This window comes from Ambystoma mexicanum, chromosome 2p, assembly GCF_040938575.1.
Source record: "Ambystoma mexicanum isolate Mex_15411 chromosome 2p, UKY_AmexF1_1, whole genome shotgun sequence".
Classification (NCBI taxonomy): Eukaryota; Metazoa; Chordata; class Amphibia; order Caudata; family Ambystomatidae; genus Ambystoma; species Ambystoma mexicanum.
Window position 1 is genome coordinate 1,347,590,538 of NC_090923.1, and position 21,428 is coordinate 1,347,611,965.

Consider the following 21,428-nt stretch of genomic DNA (forward strand, 5'->3'; position numbering starts at 1 on the left):
ATCCCCTAATTTGACCGGAAAGGAGTCAGATTGCACCCACAGTTTGTCTATATCGGCAAGGTACAAATTAAATAAAATAGCTGCTAGATTGCACCCTTGTTTTACTCCTACGTATGTGCCTATTGGATCTATGAGCCGCCCAGTTTGGTCAATTCTTACCCTATAATTAGTGTTATTATGAAGTAGAACAATCATAGCGATGATATGTGTTGGAATCTGGAAAGCTCACATTTTGTCCAATAGAATTTCCCTAATGATGCTGTCAAAGGCTGATAAAAGATCTAAAAGCGCCATGTAGATTGGACCTTTATACTCCTTACGAGAAACTGACAATAAATGCGCAAGGATTGTTGCATTCAGTTGGGTGCCCATCCCCTTCCTAAAACCGGTCTGAAAGCGTGATCGAATATGCCTGGAGGAAATGAAATCATTCAGCTCAATAAGAATTAGAGAGGCGAAAACCTTTGCTGACACATCTATCAATGCAATCGGTCTAAAGTTTGCCGGATTATCGGTGGCTCCCTTTTTATGCAGCGGGATGACTGTAGCTGAAGACCAAGGAGTTTTATTTGAAAGAAATAGTCACAACGTTGTTTCAAACAAGCAGCCCATAACTTCGGGTCATCTTTTAAGAGACAAGGCGGAAGTCCATCTGGACCTGCGGCTTTAGAAGGTTTTAAATTCATGATCAACAACTCGATGTCTTCCACTCCCCAAGGACAAATGTTTGGAAGGTCTACCACCAATGATTGAGGCTTATTAGGAATACATTTCTTAGGTAATGCATATTTATTATGAAAGAGCTCAACCCAGGCCTCCCCACTCACAGAAGAACACATTTCAACCAGTCCCTTTGCTAAAGGGTCTCTTAAAATCGACCAAATTTCCCGCGTTTTTCTAGTGATTAATAGATTCATCATTTTTTGATTCTTTTTTAAATAAAAGTTGAATTTCAAAATTTTAATGTCATTTTTGTACTTTACCAAAATAGCCTTTTTATCAATTACATGATATATTACATTGTTCGAGTTCTTTAACAAGGCACGGATTTCAACATTTTTCTCTCTTTTTCTTCTCGCTATAGCCGAGTTAAATGTGCCAGATGTATCATCATTGTTTGCATACGTTTTCAAATTTGTTAGATAAATAAGATGTTCGTGAATCATCTGGTCGTTCCTAAGGTCAACAGACCTGCATTCCTCAGCAGACATCAGACTGGCGTTAAATTTTATAATATCACGGCTAACTAGGCAGTTCAGTTGCCTGCAAAGTGTTGGTACGTGCGTATCTGAATACTTCATGCATTTATCCCACAGGGTTGTATAGAAACCGGAATCCTCCACATTCGGGCCATAAACATTCACTAGTTGTAACCAGGCAGCCTGCAATTTCCCCATTAACAATGACATACCTCCCCTCTGAGTCACAGTCTTGTTCAGAGAGCCTAAACCCCAGAGATTTGTAAACAATTATGGACACTCCACGTGAGTAGGCATACAAAGATGTGTTATATCTATTATCCCCCCATGATTTTGTCAGTCCCACTTTCTGCCTGCCCAGCATGTGAGTATCCTGAAGCAAATATCCCAGAATGTTATTGTACTGGACAGCAAGGTCTAACATGCAAATTGTACTCAACCTTCAAAATTAATACTTGACTGTGTGAGTGGTCGAGTAGATTTTGCACGAAGTGAAGGGTAGGGGATGGAGGCAGAGACCCCATTAAAGAGAACAGTGAAGAGAGGGATAGCAGGGGGGCGGGTCAAAAGTTGATTAGGATGAACAGAATCTCTGAGAGTGCTTTAGTACAGAGGAACAGCTGGTGAATTTGGCAGATGTAAGTGAGAGTCAGAAAGTTGAGAAGAGGAGATTGACATAAATCCCACTTTGATGAACATTAGTCACTTAGATCATATTGATTGACCAGCGTGCAAGTGATTTTCAGTTAATGAAAGACTCATCATTTTCATATGACACTCTGTTGAGCATAGTCTTAATTAATTGTTCTTAAGCTTTTTTCATCTTTTTAATTGCATTATGTTTTGTTTAGTTCTTGCCTGAGCTTCCTAATGCCTGTGTGTCATTATTATTGTTATTTCTTTATCAATGTAAACATTTTCTGGAAATTCCATCATATCCCAGGCATTGTCCACAATTGTTTTAGAGACTTGGAGAAAGTTAGACATAAGTTAGGTTGGAATGTGGGGCTGGAAGATTAGCTAAATGAAAGCAGACAATCATGTAGACAGATTGATAAAGACAGAAAGATTGATGAAGATAAATTGATGAAATCAGATAGACAATCGCAAAGACAGATTGATAGACAGATAGATACACAAAGTGCTGAATACAGACGGACAGGCAGACAGATTGATGATGACAGGCAGACAGATTAAGACAGATTGATGAAAACTGGTAGAGAATCATACAGACACGATTGATGACGTTAGCACAGAAATCCTATAGACAAACTCATGAAGATGGACGATAGAGTGACGAAGACTAACAGGGAGACAGATAGACAGATTGATGAAGAGCAAGCGAATGATGAAAACAGTCAGTGACACCAACTAACAGGCAGACAGATAGACAGATTGATGAAGACAAAGAGATTGATAAAGACAGTTGACTAAAGACAGATACGGGCAGATGGGCAGACAGATAGAAAGGCAGGCAGATAGATATAGGTGGAGAAATTCGAGTGAAGGGAATGGCAACCCAAAATAGCTTATTAAATGTTTTATCACAAATACAGAAGGAAGCAGCAGGAGTAAAAAAAAGGAGAATGGAATATGATCTCAGAAAGGTTTAATAACCAGATTGGTGGCATAGGTTTTGCAGTAAGCAGCTAATGTCAGGGCTTCAATGCTCAAGGGGAAAAGTCAAGCTCAGGTAGACAATTTAATCTTCACATTAATGGCCACGTTTTGAACCCCCTTGACATCGAACTCTGTTTTCATTGAACTCTTTCTACATTTTGGTTGTTTTTGTTACGCTGAAGCTTAATCCGCAAACAGTAGAAAAGGAACAGAATAATGCTACCCTTCCTGTTATTATAATCGTCATAGGAAATACTGTGTATAGATGGCCTAATAAAGCCAGTGTCAATGTAGAAGAGCATCAACCAATTGCCACAGATAGGTCACAATGTGGTCTGTTATATCTGCATTTTTGCTGGCCTCACTCGCATGTTGTTGGAATTGATCTGTGCCCCAGACGGAATACTTTTGAGAGCAGGGTTCGAATACCACTACAGCCAATGCCTTTTTAGAACTTGCATTGTACTTTTTATTTTGGCAGAAAATTACAACAGTGCAATAAACAGACCATAAACAGAATTTCATTAGTAAATTGTGCAACTAATCTCATGGTGTGGGTTGCCAGGGGAAAAGTCGAATGAGGGCTTACATTTCCCTTGTTTCATGTTAATCATCATGTTTTGAACCCACTTGCAATCAACCGCCATTTTTGTTGTACTCTTTATTTTATTTTGTACAGTCACCTTAATCCATAAACAGTGGAAATGGGAACAGACATGCACTACACTCCTTGGGATTGTAATTATGGCATAGGCAATACAATACACTGGTAGTATGATAAAGCCAAGCGCGGAAGAGCATCAACCCATTCCCATATGTCACAACTTCCCAAATGCTGAAGCTGCTTCCACAGCTATTGAACAAATTAGGTGGGGATCAATCTGATAAATACAACTTCTCTCGCAGTTTATCCAGCAGCGGTTTCTATGTTGGGGCTGAAGGGTACTGTCCCCTTTCTTTGGGTGAAGAGTTGTACGTCTAGATTAGCAGTCTAATGTACGTTTAGAATGCTAATCTAAACATGCATCTTTCATCTAAAGCACAGTGTCAGGCAGCCAGCACAGTCGACCTGGATGCTTTGTTTGCACAGTGTACTGTGCTGCCCGACTGAGCAGGGGTGCAACCCCCCCCACTTCGTATTTGTTGTCTTTTGGCCCCACCACCTCTCTATATTGCCCTAATAGAGTATGAGCATAGCGGAGACCTCGCCTGCCAGTCAGCGTGTACAGAGGAAAAGAGGGGCAGGCAATCCAGGTGTGTGTGTTGGAGGTGTAATGATGGTGGATAGTTATTATTTTGTATGCTATGTATGTTTGGGTTTACGTATGCATGCCTGCAAGGGGTTGTCTGAATGCTATATGAATGTGTGGGTGAATAAGAGAGTATATGTTATGTATGTATGTAAATGTGAGTGGGTGCTGCACAGATGTGTGTGCAAGTCTTTTAGTGGGGTGAGGCTTCTGGCTACTTGTGGTATGGCATTTGTTTGCTGAGAATCAAAGGTAAAGACTGGCCTACATTGGTGCAGTCTGTCTGGGCATGTTGTTTTCATACTGTGGCATGGCATTTTTACTGGGCATCAATTGTATATGAAAAAGTATACGTGTTATTACCTGGCTAGACTGACCTACATTGGTGCAGCCAATCTGGACATGTTTTCTTACTGTGGCATGCTATTTTTACTGGACATTAAGAGTAAAGCAAACATGATAAGTGTTCGTGCACAGCCTTAGTGGTCAACATTTGTACAGCCAGATTGCATATATTTTCATGCAGTGGCATGGCATTTTTTTGTACTGCAAAGCCAACAGGAGTATGTTGATATATGGTAGCACTGTTATATATTGGTGCAGCCTGCATGGACATGTATGGGCATAGCCAGAATGAAAATGATTTAATACTGTTATATATTGTGAGCAAAGGAATCATGAAAATGCATTGGAAAATGCTCCTGTGCAGTGTTGGTTACTTGCATCTTTTGGACTTTTCCATTTGCCTTTGTACAAAACCAATAGCAAACTGTGTTGTGTTTTATGCAATTCTCGAAAGAACATGTGATTTAAAATGCACAATTTTAACCCATTATTTTTAAAATATTCTCGATTGCTCCCTCTTATTTGTGGAAAACATTCACATCCCTCCTATTAAAAAAATCACAAACCACCAATCACTTTAACACTGAAAAGGCAGTGATGGTAGTTCAGCATTGAACATGAATGGCCAGTACAGGTCATGATGAACAATAGCAGCATCACTGAGAGAACATACCTTGGTAGATCCAATGCAGTATGTGTTCTGGTTTACGGGGCATATCTTCTTTAGAACTGTGACACAGTTCTCACCATCTGCTGGAATGCTTTGACTCAGTCCTATGACACACTTGTACCTGAGGACAGGAGGAGACAGAATAGTGCTGTTTATGCAGCTTTGTACAGCAGAAGTAGCAGAACATATAGGCAGATTGTCAATACGTTTTGTGACTTAAGTGTGCAGGGAAGCCTAAGACAATCCTGGGTTCTGCAGGTGGCATAATTCACTGTCATGTACCCTATGCAAATAGCTGCACATAGGCAGCTTTAACCTCACAAAATTTTCCGGCAGCAGTCATACAATTAGAGGGAATTTGGCAGAAAAGAGGGCATCCCTAATTTACAAGGGGATGTGCTCAAGTCTCCAGCAGTCTCTGTGTCTGTTTCCTCTGCATCTGGTCTCATGAGTCACAGACCAGGTGCAAGTGAAAGCACAAACAATGAATATTTCCCAAGGAAAAAGAAGTTGGATGCTGTCAGACGGCACTGTGACCCTAAATTACTTCATTAAGTTAACATCTTTCTGAATAATATATTGTCCAAAACGCTTTCCACTCTGCTCTTCAAATGTTTTAATTAGGAAGATCTAGCACAGCCATGAATATTTCCATAATTTTCTTTTACATTTGCACTGCTGAAGAAGTGGTGGAAATATAAAAAACTGCATTTGCAGCAATAGGTTATTTGAGGCCAATCACAGCAAATGCATACTTTGCTCCCACGCCCCAATGAGGATGCAGGTTTTGGGAATATGCTCTCTACTTGCACATGCATGTGGAGGCTGGTTTCTGCAGCTAGTCCATCCTCCAGCAAACAGAAGTCACTTACATGAATCATTGGACTTGCTTACAGAGAGCTGTGGCTCCATTCCAATGTCACAACCTCTTGTGATTTGCTCAGATAATGCGCTTATGCTGTATTACCAACAAGTGGATGCCCGATAGATCAGACAGGGACCAGTGGTGTATGCCTACTTCAATACTATCCACTTTCCAGTACAAATTCACATTGAACAAAATGTCACTACGGTGAAGGTCTCCAATTTCTACACAAAGGGGTGAAAACTATGATTTTCTGTAAAATAGTTTTGCAGAAATGGTAGGAGCTGGTGACAGGGCAAATTGAGGTAAACTGGATGATATAAGGTGTTGAGGAGCAGGTGGAGATCATGTAGAAAGATTGAGCGGAACTGTGCTGTGTTGCCACTATATTAACTCTGCATTCATGTTTGTGACCATGGGCTTCCAGAACCCAGGCAAACTAAAGGCCACACCTTCAGTAGAGAAAGTCTGATTACCTGCCAATGAAGATGTGGAATGGGATGCGGACTGGGTAACCCTCTTTCCGGATGCGAATGGTTTCAAGAATCCCAGAATATTTGAGCTGCCCGCCAACAACATCTGACTCAAACAAGCCAGGCTCCTAAGCAGAAAAGAATGTCATCATTATCATAATAGTTTATGTATTTTATAGCAAAGCCAAGAGCAGCTGAAAGGAGCATTTCAATGGTTTCTGTTGAAGAATGAAATTACAAGCAGCAAAATATGCTTACATTTCAAATTTCATCATAATTAAGACTAGGTGGTGATCGGCTAAGTATAAAAGCTTTATAACATGAAATAACATAATGGAATGACCAAGCAAAAGTGAAAACGACCCCTGCACATAATGTGGAATTATAGCCCAATAACACTAGAGTTTCCATTTTAAAAGTAATGTAACCAACATTGCATGCACTGCCAGATCACTACATTTCTACCCAACTCTTTCCCCAAATTCTTCTGTATCCATAGAGTTAGCACACAGGATTTCAGATACATGACACTAATGACTAAAATTCATGGTACTCAGAACAATGTCAACATCTTCATCCCAACATAGAACAACACAACAAAACCAATGCTCCCATCAGACTGGAACTCAAACGGTTCAGACGAGCCCTAAAACTCAATAACAGTACTTCGCAAGAGCCAACGCTGCCTATCACTTCCACAACTAACAGACTCACATCTCAAACGTCAGTAACCCATACATTACACATGGACCCCCACACTTCCAGCATATTTCTGCATATTAGCACCATCCCCACCACCTTAACTTAGGTGGAGCTGTACTAGGTTCAGAGATTGCAGCACTAGGCTCAGAGATTGCATCATGGTCTGCCACATCTTAAGTGCCCCTCATGCCATCAGCTCTCTGCCACAGATGGCACAAGAATCTCCCCACATCGCAGTGGTGGTTTAAGGCTTTTTATTGAAATATAAATGTGCCCTATTGCAGTCCCTCTCTCTCTCTCGCCTCCAAATAATTCTGCCTAGAACAGGCGTCTGTGGCCTCAGGTTAGTATATAGCGATTGTTCCTCTCTCAGTGCGATAATCACTAAATGTGATGCAATGATCACCTAAAGGCCCTTGGCCTTATCTCACTACCCTCTCTCAGGGACTTCCTAACTTTCCACACTCCAGCCTGTGGTTAGTGTTCTATAGGAATGAGGAATTGTGCCTTGCAAATGACCTGCTTAACTTTGGCTTCTTCTTTCATGTTCACTCTCTCCTCTCCCTCACCTTGACCTGTCTTCTCCTCTCCTCCTTCAACTCCACTTGCCTCGATTCACTCCGCTCTCCCCTTTCCTGTCCCTCTGACATCTCTCACTCCTTCCGGTCTTGGCCTCTACCCTTTGATGTTACTACCGTCTCTGCTGCCACTACTCTCCCTGCTCCACTACTCCTCCCTCCTCCAAACTACTCAGACACCCTCCTTTCACTCAGTTCCATACGCAAACTCCTCTAACCACACTTGCCACACTAACATGCACATTCACACTGCAGTAGTACTTTCCCTCACTAGCCAATCCCTCACCTTTTCCAGAAATCTCCGCCACTCTCTGCTGCTCCTTCATCCCTCCTGCTGGTCACTTGGTCATTTACCTCCTCCTCCTCTTACCTCATCCGACGAAACCCACACATCCTGCTTCCTGGGGTCTCTTAATTTACTCCTCCTGCACTCTGGGATGGCCAATCTGGCCCTCTCAACCACCTTGGATGCGTTGATGGCAGCAAAGAATACAAAAAGTGGGCTAAGCCCCTCCCGCGTCCTCAGCTCGAGACCACCAGGGAATAGCAATGGCTGCCGGGGGGCTGACATTTCGAGTTCATGTCCAGGGGCTTTTAGCCCCAAAGCTAAGTTCCATTGTTGAGTGTTTTTAAATCCCCTGCATTAGTCCTTGGTGATCTTGTGGTTTTGGAAGCAGATGGGCATGCTCGCTTCGGCTATACGGCAGCACTGCGCACCTTCCCTGGCAGCTGAGTACTGATGGCGCTGCGGTTCTCCTCTCTCTCTGTTGTACTCTCTTCGCTACTGGAGGATTGTAGAATTATGGGGAGCTGGATACTGGTGATTGGGTCACGGTCTGCTAAAGGTTGGCGTACAGTGCTGGATCACTGCTCTCAATCAGATTCTTCTAGCTTGTTTCTCTTTGGGTTGGGATGTCAGTAGGAGAAGCAAGAAAACACTGTAAAGCGTCTTGTCGAGGAGGTATGGCATGGCACAAATGTGGACTGCTCAGAAATAGACTGCACTGGGGTGGGGACATGAATTGGGTGCCCTCTCAACTGCCACCGTCTACCTCAGGGGTAGGACTGTCTCTGGATTTCTCTCAGGTAGGATTCCCACACTAAGCTGAGACAGGTTTCCGCCACCTCTTTACAAGGCCATGTTACACCTCCCAGTGTCCCAGCAATTTCATCTTAGATCTTCCCTTCTGGAAATAAAATAAACTGAAGTGTCACTGCCACTGACCACATGAACTATAACCGCACTCAGAGCTTGGTTAAACCATTAACATCAGAGATTGCACATGTGCTTCCCCCTCATTTCCACTAATCCCCCTTCTCTTTCAGAGCAATGTGCAGCATGACCACCAATATATCAGCGACTCCCTATACTAGACCTCTTTACATTACATGTGTGCGCGTCAACTGCCTCGCACCCACCCAATACCTTAACAAGGAGTTAAAACTACTGAAACCAGTGGACATGTATTATCTTGCGGCGTGACACCTCACGATTCAGTGTAGGAGCCCTGGGTGGTAAGGTTGTGTTTAACATCACATGTGTGTATGGTTTAGCTCTTGCCAATCATGTCCATGACATAAACTATTTTCAAGCATATGCATTGTGGTAAAATGGAGAAGCTCTCCATCCATTTCTTTGAATGGGCTGAACCACGTTGGATTGGTTTGGTCAGTCTGCTCCCTGATGTTCCGCCAACAGGGCGGATGGAGTGGGATTCCCTGGGCTTGTCTCCTGCGCAGACACAGAGAGTTTGCTGGTATACAGTAAAAGTACTGGTATTACCATTTACTGGCCCTTGTAACAGTCCGGCCAAGCATGAGTTTGCCAGAACACAGTTGCCGAAATTACTTGCACCGGTATCACTTCTTCCGGAATTACCGGGGCTGGTAATAGCGGCAACAAAAATACTGGATGGGTGGGAAACCTGCACCAGTAATACAACCACAATGGTATCACTGGCATATTACAAGATTGGATTTGCTGGTAATATTGGTTGATATTTGCCAGTAATACCAGCAAAACCAAGGTGGAGATAACATGGATGCCACAAAGACCACCTGCACATGTGAACCAGACTCCCATCAGGTACCACGCATAGTGGCAACGCACAGACCCAGACCACACCCCCATGGCATGGCACCCTCAAAGTCATATACCAAAATGCAACGTCTGTTGGCTGTGCGCTGTGTCATAGTATTTCCATATCAGATTGGACAACCCGCTTGGCATTGCAATACGCATGCAAGAACTGGAATGTGAAACAGTGTGGCACAATGTGAAATGGGATATGCATGCACAGATTGACCATTGAGATGACGTGTGACAGGCAATACCACTGTCGGGCATCATGTGTCACACCTGTGTCTTACCCCCTTGAAAGTTGCTCTGGATTCCTTACTGCGTCTGTGGCTGATGACCCCGCTCAGGAATCCCCAGACGGCACAGAAAATGGCATATAACAGGGCCCATGTGAGGACCAAGATGGACATTGAACAGACCTTTGGCCTCTTGAAGGCCCAATTCAGATGCCTACTCTGGTCTGGGGGTGCACTGATGCCAGACAAGGTTGGACAGACAGACCTGGCCTGTGCAGTTTTTCACGACATCTGTGCCAGGTGCAATATACCCCTGTCCCCATATCTGGACAGGCCTCCCCTAGAGGATGATGATGCAGCACCAGCCGGTCCCATGCATGGAGGCCAGGGATGGGCGCAGAGCCCGGCAAGAACTGCTTGAGAACATTTTTGAAGTTTACCCTCCACTCTGCACACTCCTTGCACATTTGTAGATATCATGCACCATCACAGTAGACATTTGTTTCAAGTGAAATGTTTTGTATTGTAACGTGAACAGTGGCAGTGAACAGTGGCAATCCCAAATACCACCCTCTGCCTACCCTGTCCAAACACCCCCCTCCCAAACAGCCCCCTTCCCAAACAATCCCCTCGTTAAACAACCATGCTCCCCTCACACACCCAGTTATGCACCCTGCCAGTGTTCTACAGTCACATGTTGCACCTCTTCGCCATGAGGCTCTTTGCCTGCTCCTTTTATGACTGAAGTAGCTGGAAGGGGCGTTGCGGGGTTCTAGGCTGGGAGCCCTCGGTGGTGGTGACAGAGGATGGTGGGTCTTATCCCTGGCGTGCATGTGCTGCAGGGTCAAGTGGATGCTGTGGTTGATGGCTTCAGCTGTGACAGAGACTACCTCATTGCCCTCATGCACCCTTTGGGCAAGGGAAACAAGGGCAGCAGTGTCATGTCCGAGAGACCTGGCAGTCCAGCGGCTCTACGCATTCGGAGAGGTGCTGGCATGCTATGACAGTGTTCTGACTGCCTGTCCTCAACAGCACGTAGGTCTGTGTCCAGTGATTGTATGCTGGGCAGTGGAGGAGGGCTGTGTGGTGGGCTGTAACAAGCGGAGGGGTAGTACATATCGTCGACCTCCTCCTCGTCAGTGGTGGTGTCCCTGCCAGCATGGATTGGTGGCTGCAGTACCGGTGGTGGTGTTGATGACACAGAAGGGACAGCAGCACGAGGTGCCCAGACTGTGGCCTGGTCAGGCCTGCCAGAGTTTCTCATGGGAAGGTGTGTCTTCCTATGGATCGGTGGAGGGGCCACTGACCACTGGTGTGGTGAGGGCAGTAGACCCAGGCACTGCTTATGGGCCATTTGCAGCGGTGGTGATGCAGCTGACGGTGGGACGACTGATGCAACTGATGGGGGGAGAGCTGATGCAGCTGATAGTGGGATGACTGATGTAGGTGGTGTTGTGCCTGTCGTCCTGCCCTGCTGCCTGGGCCTGCTGGTGCGGTGTGTGGACTTTGCAGGTCAGGCTGCCGATGTTGATGGTCCAGCTCTATCGCTGTCCTTGGACTGTGTGCCTGTTGGGAAGAGATGGGCATGCTGTTAGTCATCTGGGAGCCATGTCTGTGGGCTTTCATTGAACTCATGCAACATTCTGTGTGTCCTGCTCTATTCATATAGCCTCTTTGGGGTCTTGGGCCTAATGTGTTGTTGAGAGGTAAATTGATGTGTTATTCATTACATCAGCCCCTCCCTCGTCTTGATATTATAGAAATGGCAGGGATGCATCGTTCATGGCTTCCACATCCTCTCCACCGCCCTGCCACAGATATGAAATACGCTACTCATTAAGGCAACCCTACCGACCTTACCCCGGAGGAATCGAAGAGGAGATAAATCTGCAACCTCTGGCAGATATGGACCTGTTGTAAACAAAATGATAAAAGCAAATGACATCACTGCTAAAACTGACACATGTAGATGCATTCGACACAAAGCAGATATGCATCCACCAAAAAGATTGCGAACAATAGGTCAAACTGCACTAAGACATGAAGAATGTTGCCTACATCCACTAGACACTAGACAACATACACTCCATATGAAAACGCATAAGAATACACATAAATCTTGTTTAACCTGAAACTAGAAAAAGGGCCATTTTGGTTAAGATGGACGGCGCAGCCATGTTCGAGTGAATGGGAAGCATCAAGAAATCTCAAAGCTGCAGGGAGACACAATTCACTGAGTTAGGAGGAAATACACACCAGACAATAGATACATAACTCTTTCCAAAGTTACTATGGAGAGGAAGGTTTGGATTGGTACCCAAGAAAATAGAAGATAACAATTCTCAAGCGTGCGACATAGTCCTCTCAGATCAATCAAAGAAACAAACAGTCGTAGAAGACCAGGTGCTTATTAATCAAAGCTTAATATTGAGAATAAAGTAGTTCGAACAAGTCTTCAGTGGCTAGGAAGGGTAAAGACACCCGAGTTAATAAGGGCTAAAATCCTAGTAAACGCTGGGCAGAATAATCTCAAATGTGGTCTCCACACACGTGATTTATAGTTGGAGAATAATAACTATTCATTAGCTTCAGGGACAGACAGGATGAGGCCTTCACTCCCCTTGAGTTCAAAGCACAAAGATACAAGACCATACCAAGTTCAAAGTTAAACGTCCTGGCTTGTGGTGGCTTAGAGAATTAGAAAGGGTATCTTAATTGGGAAAGCAGTACCTTGGTACCACTCCCCCGGACTACTAGTGTTGCGCTTGTGCTGACAACTTTCCAAATTGCCAATGGTGGTGAAGTCAAGGCCAACCAATCCCCATCCTCCAATAACACTGCCTTCTAATTGTTGAGCCATCAGATAGAGCATGAACAATGAAAAGACTAACCGATATAGATCACATACATAGATGATTCCCCTAACCAATCCCTCCACTCCGTAGGTTTTTGTAATCAAGAATGTTATAAGACATCAGTTGTGACATATTTTTCACTTTTAACCTGTTGTCATGCTTAGAGATAACGAGAGCATGGCGATTTTTTCTGATGTTCATGGCTGTCCTTGTTTTATACAGATTGTCAATAAAACAGGTCTTTGCCAAATTCTTTGGACTCTTCCGTTATTGGGCGTGGGATTTCCCAGCCTGTCCTTGGTGCTTAACCTGGGGTTTCAACTCTACTTAACAGTCTGATCGTACAGGTAGATGGTGGGAGTGCAGATGGCCCGTTGGCATGCCAAGGTGCCTTTTATTGTGTGTGCGGTGGGACACCGATTCATATTATGAACTTCCTTGCCACTCATGGGCACTTCTCATGTGTCCATATGGGGGCTGTATATTTTTGCTACAGTGCCTGTGCATGGCTACGTCTAACTGCATTCCCTGGCATGTGTGTGTGGGATCTGCCCATTTGCTGTGACTGACATGTGTCGGCCCAGTTCACTTGCACATTAGGTGGTTCAGTGCATGGGGATGCATGAATTTGGAGACAATATTTGCATTTACATGGTGTTTGCTGTACTTACCACCTTCACCTTGGGTCCCAGTTCCTCCTGCCTCTGCCATCCCAACCCTCTCAATGGCCTCTATGTGCAGGATGGAGCTGCATGTCTTCTCCCAGGCCATGAAGTGGAGGGGTGCCACTATCCCTCCTTCTGTGGTAGACGTCTCCCTCCTGTGCTGGGAGATGAGATTTCGGACCCTCAGGCGTGTATCATCCCAGAGATTCTGGAAGTCCCTCTTCATGCGGGGGACTGGACCCACAGCCGTCACCCTGTCAATCACCTCCTGCCATATGGCAGTGTTTTTTTGCTGGCTGGTCTTTCTGTGGGAAGCCCCAAAGTGTGCCTCTGAGTGCTGGACCACAATGTCTGCCAGAGCAGTCAGCTCAGCCTCTCAGAATTTGCAGATGTCAGAGAATCAGGTACTCTGGTTTCCAGAAATATTTAGCACCTCCTGTAGCACTGGATGGCAGTTAGAAGTAGAGGATTCAAAGTGGATTTAGTTTCAAAGATGGCTGCCTGTGTGTTTGCCGTGCCGGCACCGAAGATTCCGGCAACTTGGGTGCTGGGATTACCAGCTCATTTCAGCCAGTATTACTGGCAGATTGATGCTGTTGCCCATAATATAGTCACGCCAGTATTACCGTTTACGGGTTGGGGGTGTGTGTTCTGTGAGAGGCCACAAATTAAAGGAAGGCACAAAGTTGGAATGTTCTCACTGTCAGACATTTTATTAAACAGAAAAGGGTTGGAAAAACGCCTCTCTAGCCCTATCCTAAAGAGGAGTTTTGCCACCTAGGAAACTAAAACTAAAGATCAGTCTGTGTCAAGTAGTTAGTAACTTAGAAACCGTCCTTATGTAAAAAAAACATTTTAATCTGACCCTCACACCAGAAACAAAACAACTAAGGGTGCAAGAACATGTCAGTGACTTGATGTTTAGTAAAACATGTTCAAACAAATAAAAGGATAAATCCAACAAAAGTGTTTTCCAAGGAGAACCCCTTGGATCCAGAGGGTGGATTCCTTCCGCTGGATTTTTAGGTGAGATGGCCAAATAGTTTCTTTTGAACAACTGTTTATTTTTATCACACAACACAAGTGTTTCTTTATCCAACAATTCCTTTGGATCTTTATACTGGATTCAAAAGGTTCTTGTAACCTTAAAGGATTATCTGGTGTACTACTCTGTCAGAAATCCTCTTACAGGCTTTTTAGATCTCCTGGTATACTCCCCTGCCAGGTATCTTCCCAAAATGTTAGAGTCTTTATACAACTTCAAGTCCCTTGTATATCTGCTTACCAGGACCTCTTTCATGTGCTTCTTTTGTGGACTTTTTAGATTCCCTGGTATACTCCCCTGCCAGGTATCTTGCCACAATGTTAGAATCTTTATCTAACTTTGATGGACTGCCTTGTATACTTCTCTGCCAGGTATCTTCCTCCAAATGTCAGCTGCCTGATGTATTCCTATAGCCAAGACTTCTTATTGGTTTCACTGTCCTTTTCAATAGGCTACAGCAGCATCTCCTTTGTTGTGCTCAATATATTTACTTAGGGTAATAGTTGCTTCAGCTTTTCCCAACACTGACATCTCATGCATATGTATTTGTTTCGGATTTGTTCCTGCACTTTATCTTGTCGGTATTCAAATATTTCTCTTATTGGGCACCGAGTTAACATTAAGTATTGTCTGTATTTAAGCCGCTTTTGCAGTGTGCAATCACGAGGTCTGTGTCGCAGGTGACTTGAACATTCATGGAGTGATATTGCTTCCTGTTGCAGTATATCTCTTTAGATGCCTGGGCAGCCACCAATGCCACATGGGTGTGTGGTCCAGAATGGCTATTATGTTGGGCAGGTGAGTTGCTGCGTAACAATTTACCGATGTGGCAGTTATCTGTGCCGGGTGGTGGGCAGAGAGATGTGCTGGGATGCATGGCGCAGAAGTGTTTCAAGCAAATGATTGAAAAAATGGGCTGGGACATGCCATGCAGCATGCCCACAGTGTGTTAGAAGGTGACTGTAGCAAGGAAGTGTAGGACCGACACAAGCTTCAGCAATGGGGGAAGGAAATTCAGATATTGATCCTGCTCGATATGTCATCATGGATCAGGGCATGTAGCTCAACGATGGCCTTCCTGTTCAGCCGGTACAGAGTAATCAGCTGGGTGTCAGTTGATGTCAATGGTGAGGGTCTGACCCGGGTCTATGTGCCCTTGCCTTGCATGGTGTTCCTCCTCCTCCTCCCTGCGCCCTGTGCTGCTGTTCCTGTCTCTGCAGCTCAATGTGGAGCAGAAGGAGATGCATGTCACAGTTTGCAATAGCTAGTGGCAGCATGGTGTTGGTAAGTGTGTTAGGGTCAGGTGCAGGCCTTTTGCAGTCTTTCAGTGTGGATTGGGAGCACCTGTCACTGGTTTTCCATCAAGTGTGTGTAACTGTACTGTGCTTTTGATGGAATTACCGCCCATTTTCGGCTGTATTTCGGTGGTCTTTCAACTTGTAATATGGCGGCAATACTGTTTTGGATCTCAGCACTAATTCTGCAGCGGAATTAGCCCCGGCGCTAATTCTGCCAGATGTTGGCGGTAATTTCGCCAGCGCTAATTCCGCCAACGGAATTAGCACCAACTCCTTATCAACAAACACCTCTCAACCCCAGCAAAGTTCTGGGACGAGGAAGAGGACAAGAGCAAAGCGGGACTACCACTGTGATGGTGAGTCCTTTTTGGTATGAAAATGGAGGCAGAAGCTTTAAATGCTGCAAGCCTGAAAGGAATGGAGTCAGCTGTGGCAGAACCCCCACTACCTGCTATGTGCAGACAGACCTCTCCGTTGTGGCACCGTGGCAGGAGAAGCGCTTGAGATCCATGGAAAAGTGCAGAGCGTGTGCAGTGGGTAGTGAAGGCACAAGAAGCTGGAGGCCGTTGGCAAGCTGTAAGTAGGAGGCCAGCGGGACCAAGGGAAATGGTTGTGTGAATCCGGCTTGACCCTGGAAGCACTGCTGGGTGTGCGTGAGCCACAAGAAGACCACTGCCAGAAGACGGGAGCGACCACATGGAGAGAAGAAACCCAGTGGCAGTGGAGGACCTTGCAAGAAGCCGCAAGACTAACCAATGAGTGCAACCAGGAAGTGGGAACATCGGGCTAGCAGGCAGTGATAGAAATAAACACAATAGAATGAGATCAAAGCAAAGCATTTTGAATTTGAATGCCGAACGAAATGAAAACAAGTTAAAGCATATATAAAAGAATTTTGAATACCGAACGAGATGAAAGCAAGGCACTTTGAATGAAAGAAAATAATTTTGAATGCTGAACTAAATTAAAGCAAGTTGAAACACATTTTAAGGCATTATGAATACCAAACTGAATGGAAGCAAGTTGGGAACACTCTTGTGTCTTAAGAGGAGTGAAAAAAAGATTGTGAATCTTACTGAAAGGAAGCTTTTGAACTGAAATTAAATGATGGACTGCATGATATGAGAAATCCAGTATTTATCCAAGTCAAGAAAGTGCCAAGAAGTGTATATGAAAAGGAAACAAGTATTGGCACAAGCCAAGGAAACATAAACATAAAAAGGTGTAGCAAGTACATGGTGACCAGACAAGTCGCATGTGACTGAGGCAAACCTCACTGCTGAGGAGAAGCAGTGGAATGGTGCTAAAGGAAAAACAGTCAAGGAAGGGCACTGGTTGTGTGAGCTGTAATGGGTGGACCGTATGGTCCGACAACTGCACCTATACTGGGTGCCACTGAATGGAAAAGCCACTGAAAACACCTATAAAGAAGTCTGTGTAGTACAAGTACATTTTTGTGACTTTGAAGTCAAGTGTTGTTTTCTATGAAATCTGGAAGATTTGAACTCTTGGGGAAGGGAACCCCTGTGTTTGATGAACTACTTTGAACTTTCGGAAGGGGAGCTGATTACAAAGAGCTAGAAGAAGCTCTGAACTTTACTTTGAACACTATTCATTTTGATACTGACATGCCTACACATTGTATTCAGTTAGTTGTGAGGGCAAGAATAGGTTTTTGGACACAGACAGATGTTTTTACTTTGGACTTCCTGACGCAGGCTATCGTTAGTTTTCTTTAGGCAGTGAAATCCCACGTTAGCATAGGTCAGGTTAGGCATTATTCCACCCTGCCTTTCGAGTTAATAAAACCTTGCTTGAAGAAGGTGAACCTGTTTTCTGTGTCTGACTCATGATGTTGTCACAGTAGGCAGAGGATTTGCCCACTGATGTGGCAGCCTGGACCACTGGTCTCTCCGGGCCAAGGTGTTTAGTTAAGAAATATAGGTCTGAAAATGCAGGCTTGTACTTTTTGAATGGGTCTTTCAAGGCTGCATGAAATGCCAAAAATGGCTCTTTCCCCAGACCCTTGTCAAGAATATCCAAGAATATTAATGAGGTCATTTTCTGTGACCACCTTGGAAGGTGCTCTCAAGCCTAGGGCCTCTAACACCCTACCCAGGACTGACCTGTATGCTGCATTGGGGTGTCCATGGGTTGTCCTGTTGGTAAAGATCACTCTCAGAGGAGGTGCCCTGTCCACTTGCCCCTTGAAGATCCATATCAAGGTCCTGCAACATGACCTCTGAGAACAGCTCCTCGAGTGGATCAGTTAGCCTCATGGGCTCTAGTCCAAAAACGACCTCATCTCCCTTATCATGATGTTTTTTTTTCAAAGGAGCACATGAAGTCTCTTCTCAACCTTGGTGCATAACGCGGCACAGATGAGTAGTCAAACTTTGACACCGATGGGCCTTTTGATGAGGGCGCTGTGTCGTTCTTGGAAAACATTGATACAGACGGAAGAAATCAACAACGAGGGGGATTTCGCAGATCTGACTGACATTGCGCTCAGGCCTTTTTGGCACGCTTGATGAGTCATCTGCCGGCTTTACCTTGTGCGGTGGGCTCCAACTCTTTTTTAGCCTTCAACTACAAAGAGGAGGTAGATGGGGCTGCCTTTTGAAAGACATCCAGCATCTTAAGTCTGAACTGTTCCCATTTCTCTGCAGAGTAGGATTTAGATATGAACATTTCCTGTCTTACTGGTGAAGTGTCCGATGAGGAGTGCCTTCTTGTTCTTTTCTTTTTCTCTGAAGACAAATATGAGTCATGGGAATCACTCTGGGAGGGAGATCTCTTATGTTTTCTTTACATTCTTTTCTCCGAAAGTCGCTTCGTCGATTCAACCTCTTTCTCTTTGAAATGTATCTTCGAGGATGTGGTACTCAGGACTTTCCAGAGCTTCAATTTTGAACGCCTCTCCTTCAATGCCATGAGCATCATGGATAGACATGACCTGCAACCGGCTGTCTCTTGATTGATTCCGAAGCACCATGGGCATAGTCTGTGAGGATTGGTTAGCAACATTTTAACATCGCAATCCTTACAGCAGGCTTCAGCGTCGACACTCTGTGGAAAATGTAGGATGTTTTCCTGAAAACAATGATCTCCTGAGGTGTGAGGTGTCCGATAGTTGCGTGCTTAGTATGCGGAAAAAAGAAACTGAAGTTACGAGCAGACTATTTGTATCAGTGTCAATGCACGACTGGACTGTGAGAAACCAAAGGCTGTCTCACCCACTAGTGCTCAGGGACTTGTAATCCAGGTGGCCAGTACACAGCCATCGCATTTGGATCCGGTTCCTGTGGGTGGATCAGTGCAGGAGGGTGAGGGGTCTGTGGGGAGTGGGGGTGAGGCAACCGATGGTGAGACGCGGTATTCCCCCCTTTCCTGTACACATGCCCCATCCTACCAGGTAGGATATCTTGAGACTTCAACCCCCCCTTCCCTACACAAACACTTTCACTCAGACAGTACACTCTGGGTAAAGACAGACTCATATCCGAGCATTACACTGGACATGTCCCACTAATCGGGTCAGGCAAAGTCAGGCACTTGCCTTTAATTACATACATCTGATACCCATTAGCTCTCTTGACACAGATACAAGGTGGTTCATAGAGACACACTCTGAGCAAGGTGGAACACGAGAAGGAGCAGAACTTCTGGGACGAAGGGGAACCTACTGGAGCAGAGCGACCGACAGAGGGACGATAGCCAAAGGTAGGGAAAACCCAGGAGATCCCTGCAGGAGGTCATTGCCTCCAAAGAGCCGTGAAAGATAAGCAGAGAAGGCAAAATCCCAGACAAGAAGACTGCATTGTGTTTCAAGGGCACCAGCGACTCTCCCGGGTGAACGACAGAGTTGGGGAGGCGAAGCCAAGCCTGTGGTATTAACCTTGACTCGTGAATTTAAACTGCAAAGACAAGAAAGGACTGCACACAGCCAGTGAGTTGCCGAGCGACATGAAAGACTGGTATGTGTTAAGGAAAGATTGAAGTTGGAACAGTATATCTCACAATTGAAAATTTCCAGAGCTTCAATTTTGAACGCCTCTCCTTCAATGCCTTGAGCATCATGGATACACATGACCTGCAATCAGCTGTCTCTTGATTGATTCCGAAGCACCATGGGCATAGTCTGTGAGGATTGGTTAGCAACATTTTACCGTCACAATCCTTACAGCGCTTAAAGCCTGAAGGCTTCAGCGTCGACACTCTGTCGATAATTTAGGATTTTTTCCTGAAAACAATGATCTCCTGAGGTGTGAGGTGTCCGATAGTTGCGTGCTTAGCATGCGGAAAAAAGGAACTGAAGTCACGAGCCAACTATTTGTATCAGTGTCAATGCACGTCTGCACTGTGAGAAACCAAAGGCTGTCTCACCCGCTAGTGTTCTGGGACCTGTAATCCAGGTGGCCAGTACACAGCCATCGCATTTGGATCCAGTTCCTGTGGGTGGATCAGTGCGGGAGGGTCACCTGGGTGAGGGGTCTGGGTGGAGTGGGGGTGAGGCAACCGATGGTGAGACGCGGTATTCCCTCCTTTCCTGTACCCATGCCCCATCCTACCAGGTGGATATCTTGAGACTTCAACCCCCTGCCCCTTCCCTACACAAACACTTTCACTCAGACAGTGCACTCTGGGTAAAGACAGACTCATACCTGAGCATTTCATTGGACATGTCCCACTAATCGGGTTAGGCAAAGTCAGGCACTTGCCTTTAATTACATACATCTGATACCCATTAGCTCTCTTGACACGGATACAAGGTGGATCATAGAGACACACTCTGAGCAAAGTGGAACACGAGAAGGAGCAGAACTTCCGGGGCGAAGGGGAACCTACTGGAGCAGAACGACCGACAGAGGGACGAGAGCCAAGGGTAGGGAAAACCCAGGATATCCCTGCAGGAGGTCATTGCCTCCAAAGAGCTGTGAAAGATAAGCGGAGAAGGCAAAATCCCAGACAAGAAGACTGCATTGTGTTTCAAGGGCACCAGCGACCCTCCCGGGTGAACGACAGAGTTGGGGAGGCGAGGCCAAGCCTGTGGTATTAACCTTGACTCGTGAATTTAAACTGCAAAGACAAGAAAGGACTGCACACAGCCAGTGAGTTGCCGAGCGACATGAAAGACTGGTATGTGTTAAGGAAAGATTGAATTTGGAACAGTATATCTCACAATTGAAGGCTGCACGCGTGTGGATGAGACACGAAGGAAGGCAGACATGTGGTGAACTTTAAATTACCGATAACTGTGAAGCCAGTGATACAGAGTAGTGGAGTAGTCTGGCAAAAGGAAGTAGCCGACTGGAAAGTCTCTGAGAAAGGTAACATTTTTTGTTATAAAGCGACAAAGTGAATGAATTCTAAAATGCATAATGATCAAGATTAACCCTGGCAAAAAGTGAAAAGGTGAATGTTGAACTTTTGTGTTTATGATAATGAACTACCCAGACCAAGAAACACTGGGGCAAATAACAGAAGAGTGTGAGCTGAAGGGAAAGTCGGAGTGGTCCTGTGGAGTTCTATAGTAAAAGCCTCGAA

At 45.1% G+C, this 21,428-nt stretch overlaps 1 protein-coding gene across 2 annotated transcripts in view; it reads right to left on the reverse strand.

Moving 5' to 3' along the window:
• The window catches only part of MYO15A (myosin XVA), a 3,541,761-nt gene that overhangs the window by 2,734,612 nt on the left and 785,721 nt on the right, over positions 1–21,428 (reverse strand). For both annotated transcript variants that reach the window (XM_069645706.1, XM_069645705.1), the window contains exons 20-21: positions 6,426–6,550; positions 5,088–5,205 (exon numbers count right to left, since the gene is read on the reverse strand). In XM_069645706.1, the coding sequence (XP_069501807.1) occupies positions 5,088–5,205; positions 6,426–6,550 (243 nt within the window). The remainder of the gene's footprint in view (positions 1–5,087; positions 5,206–6,425; positions 6,551–21,428) is intronic.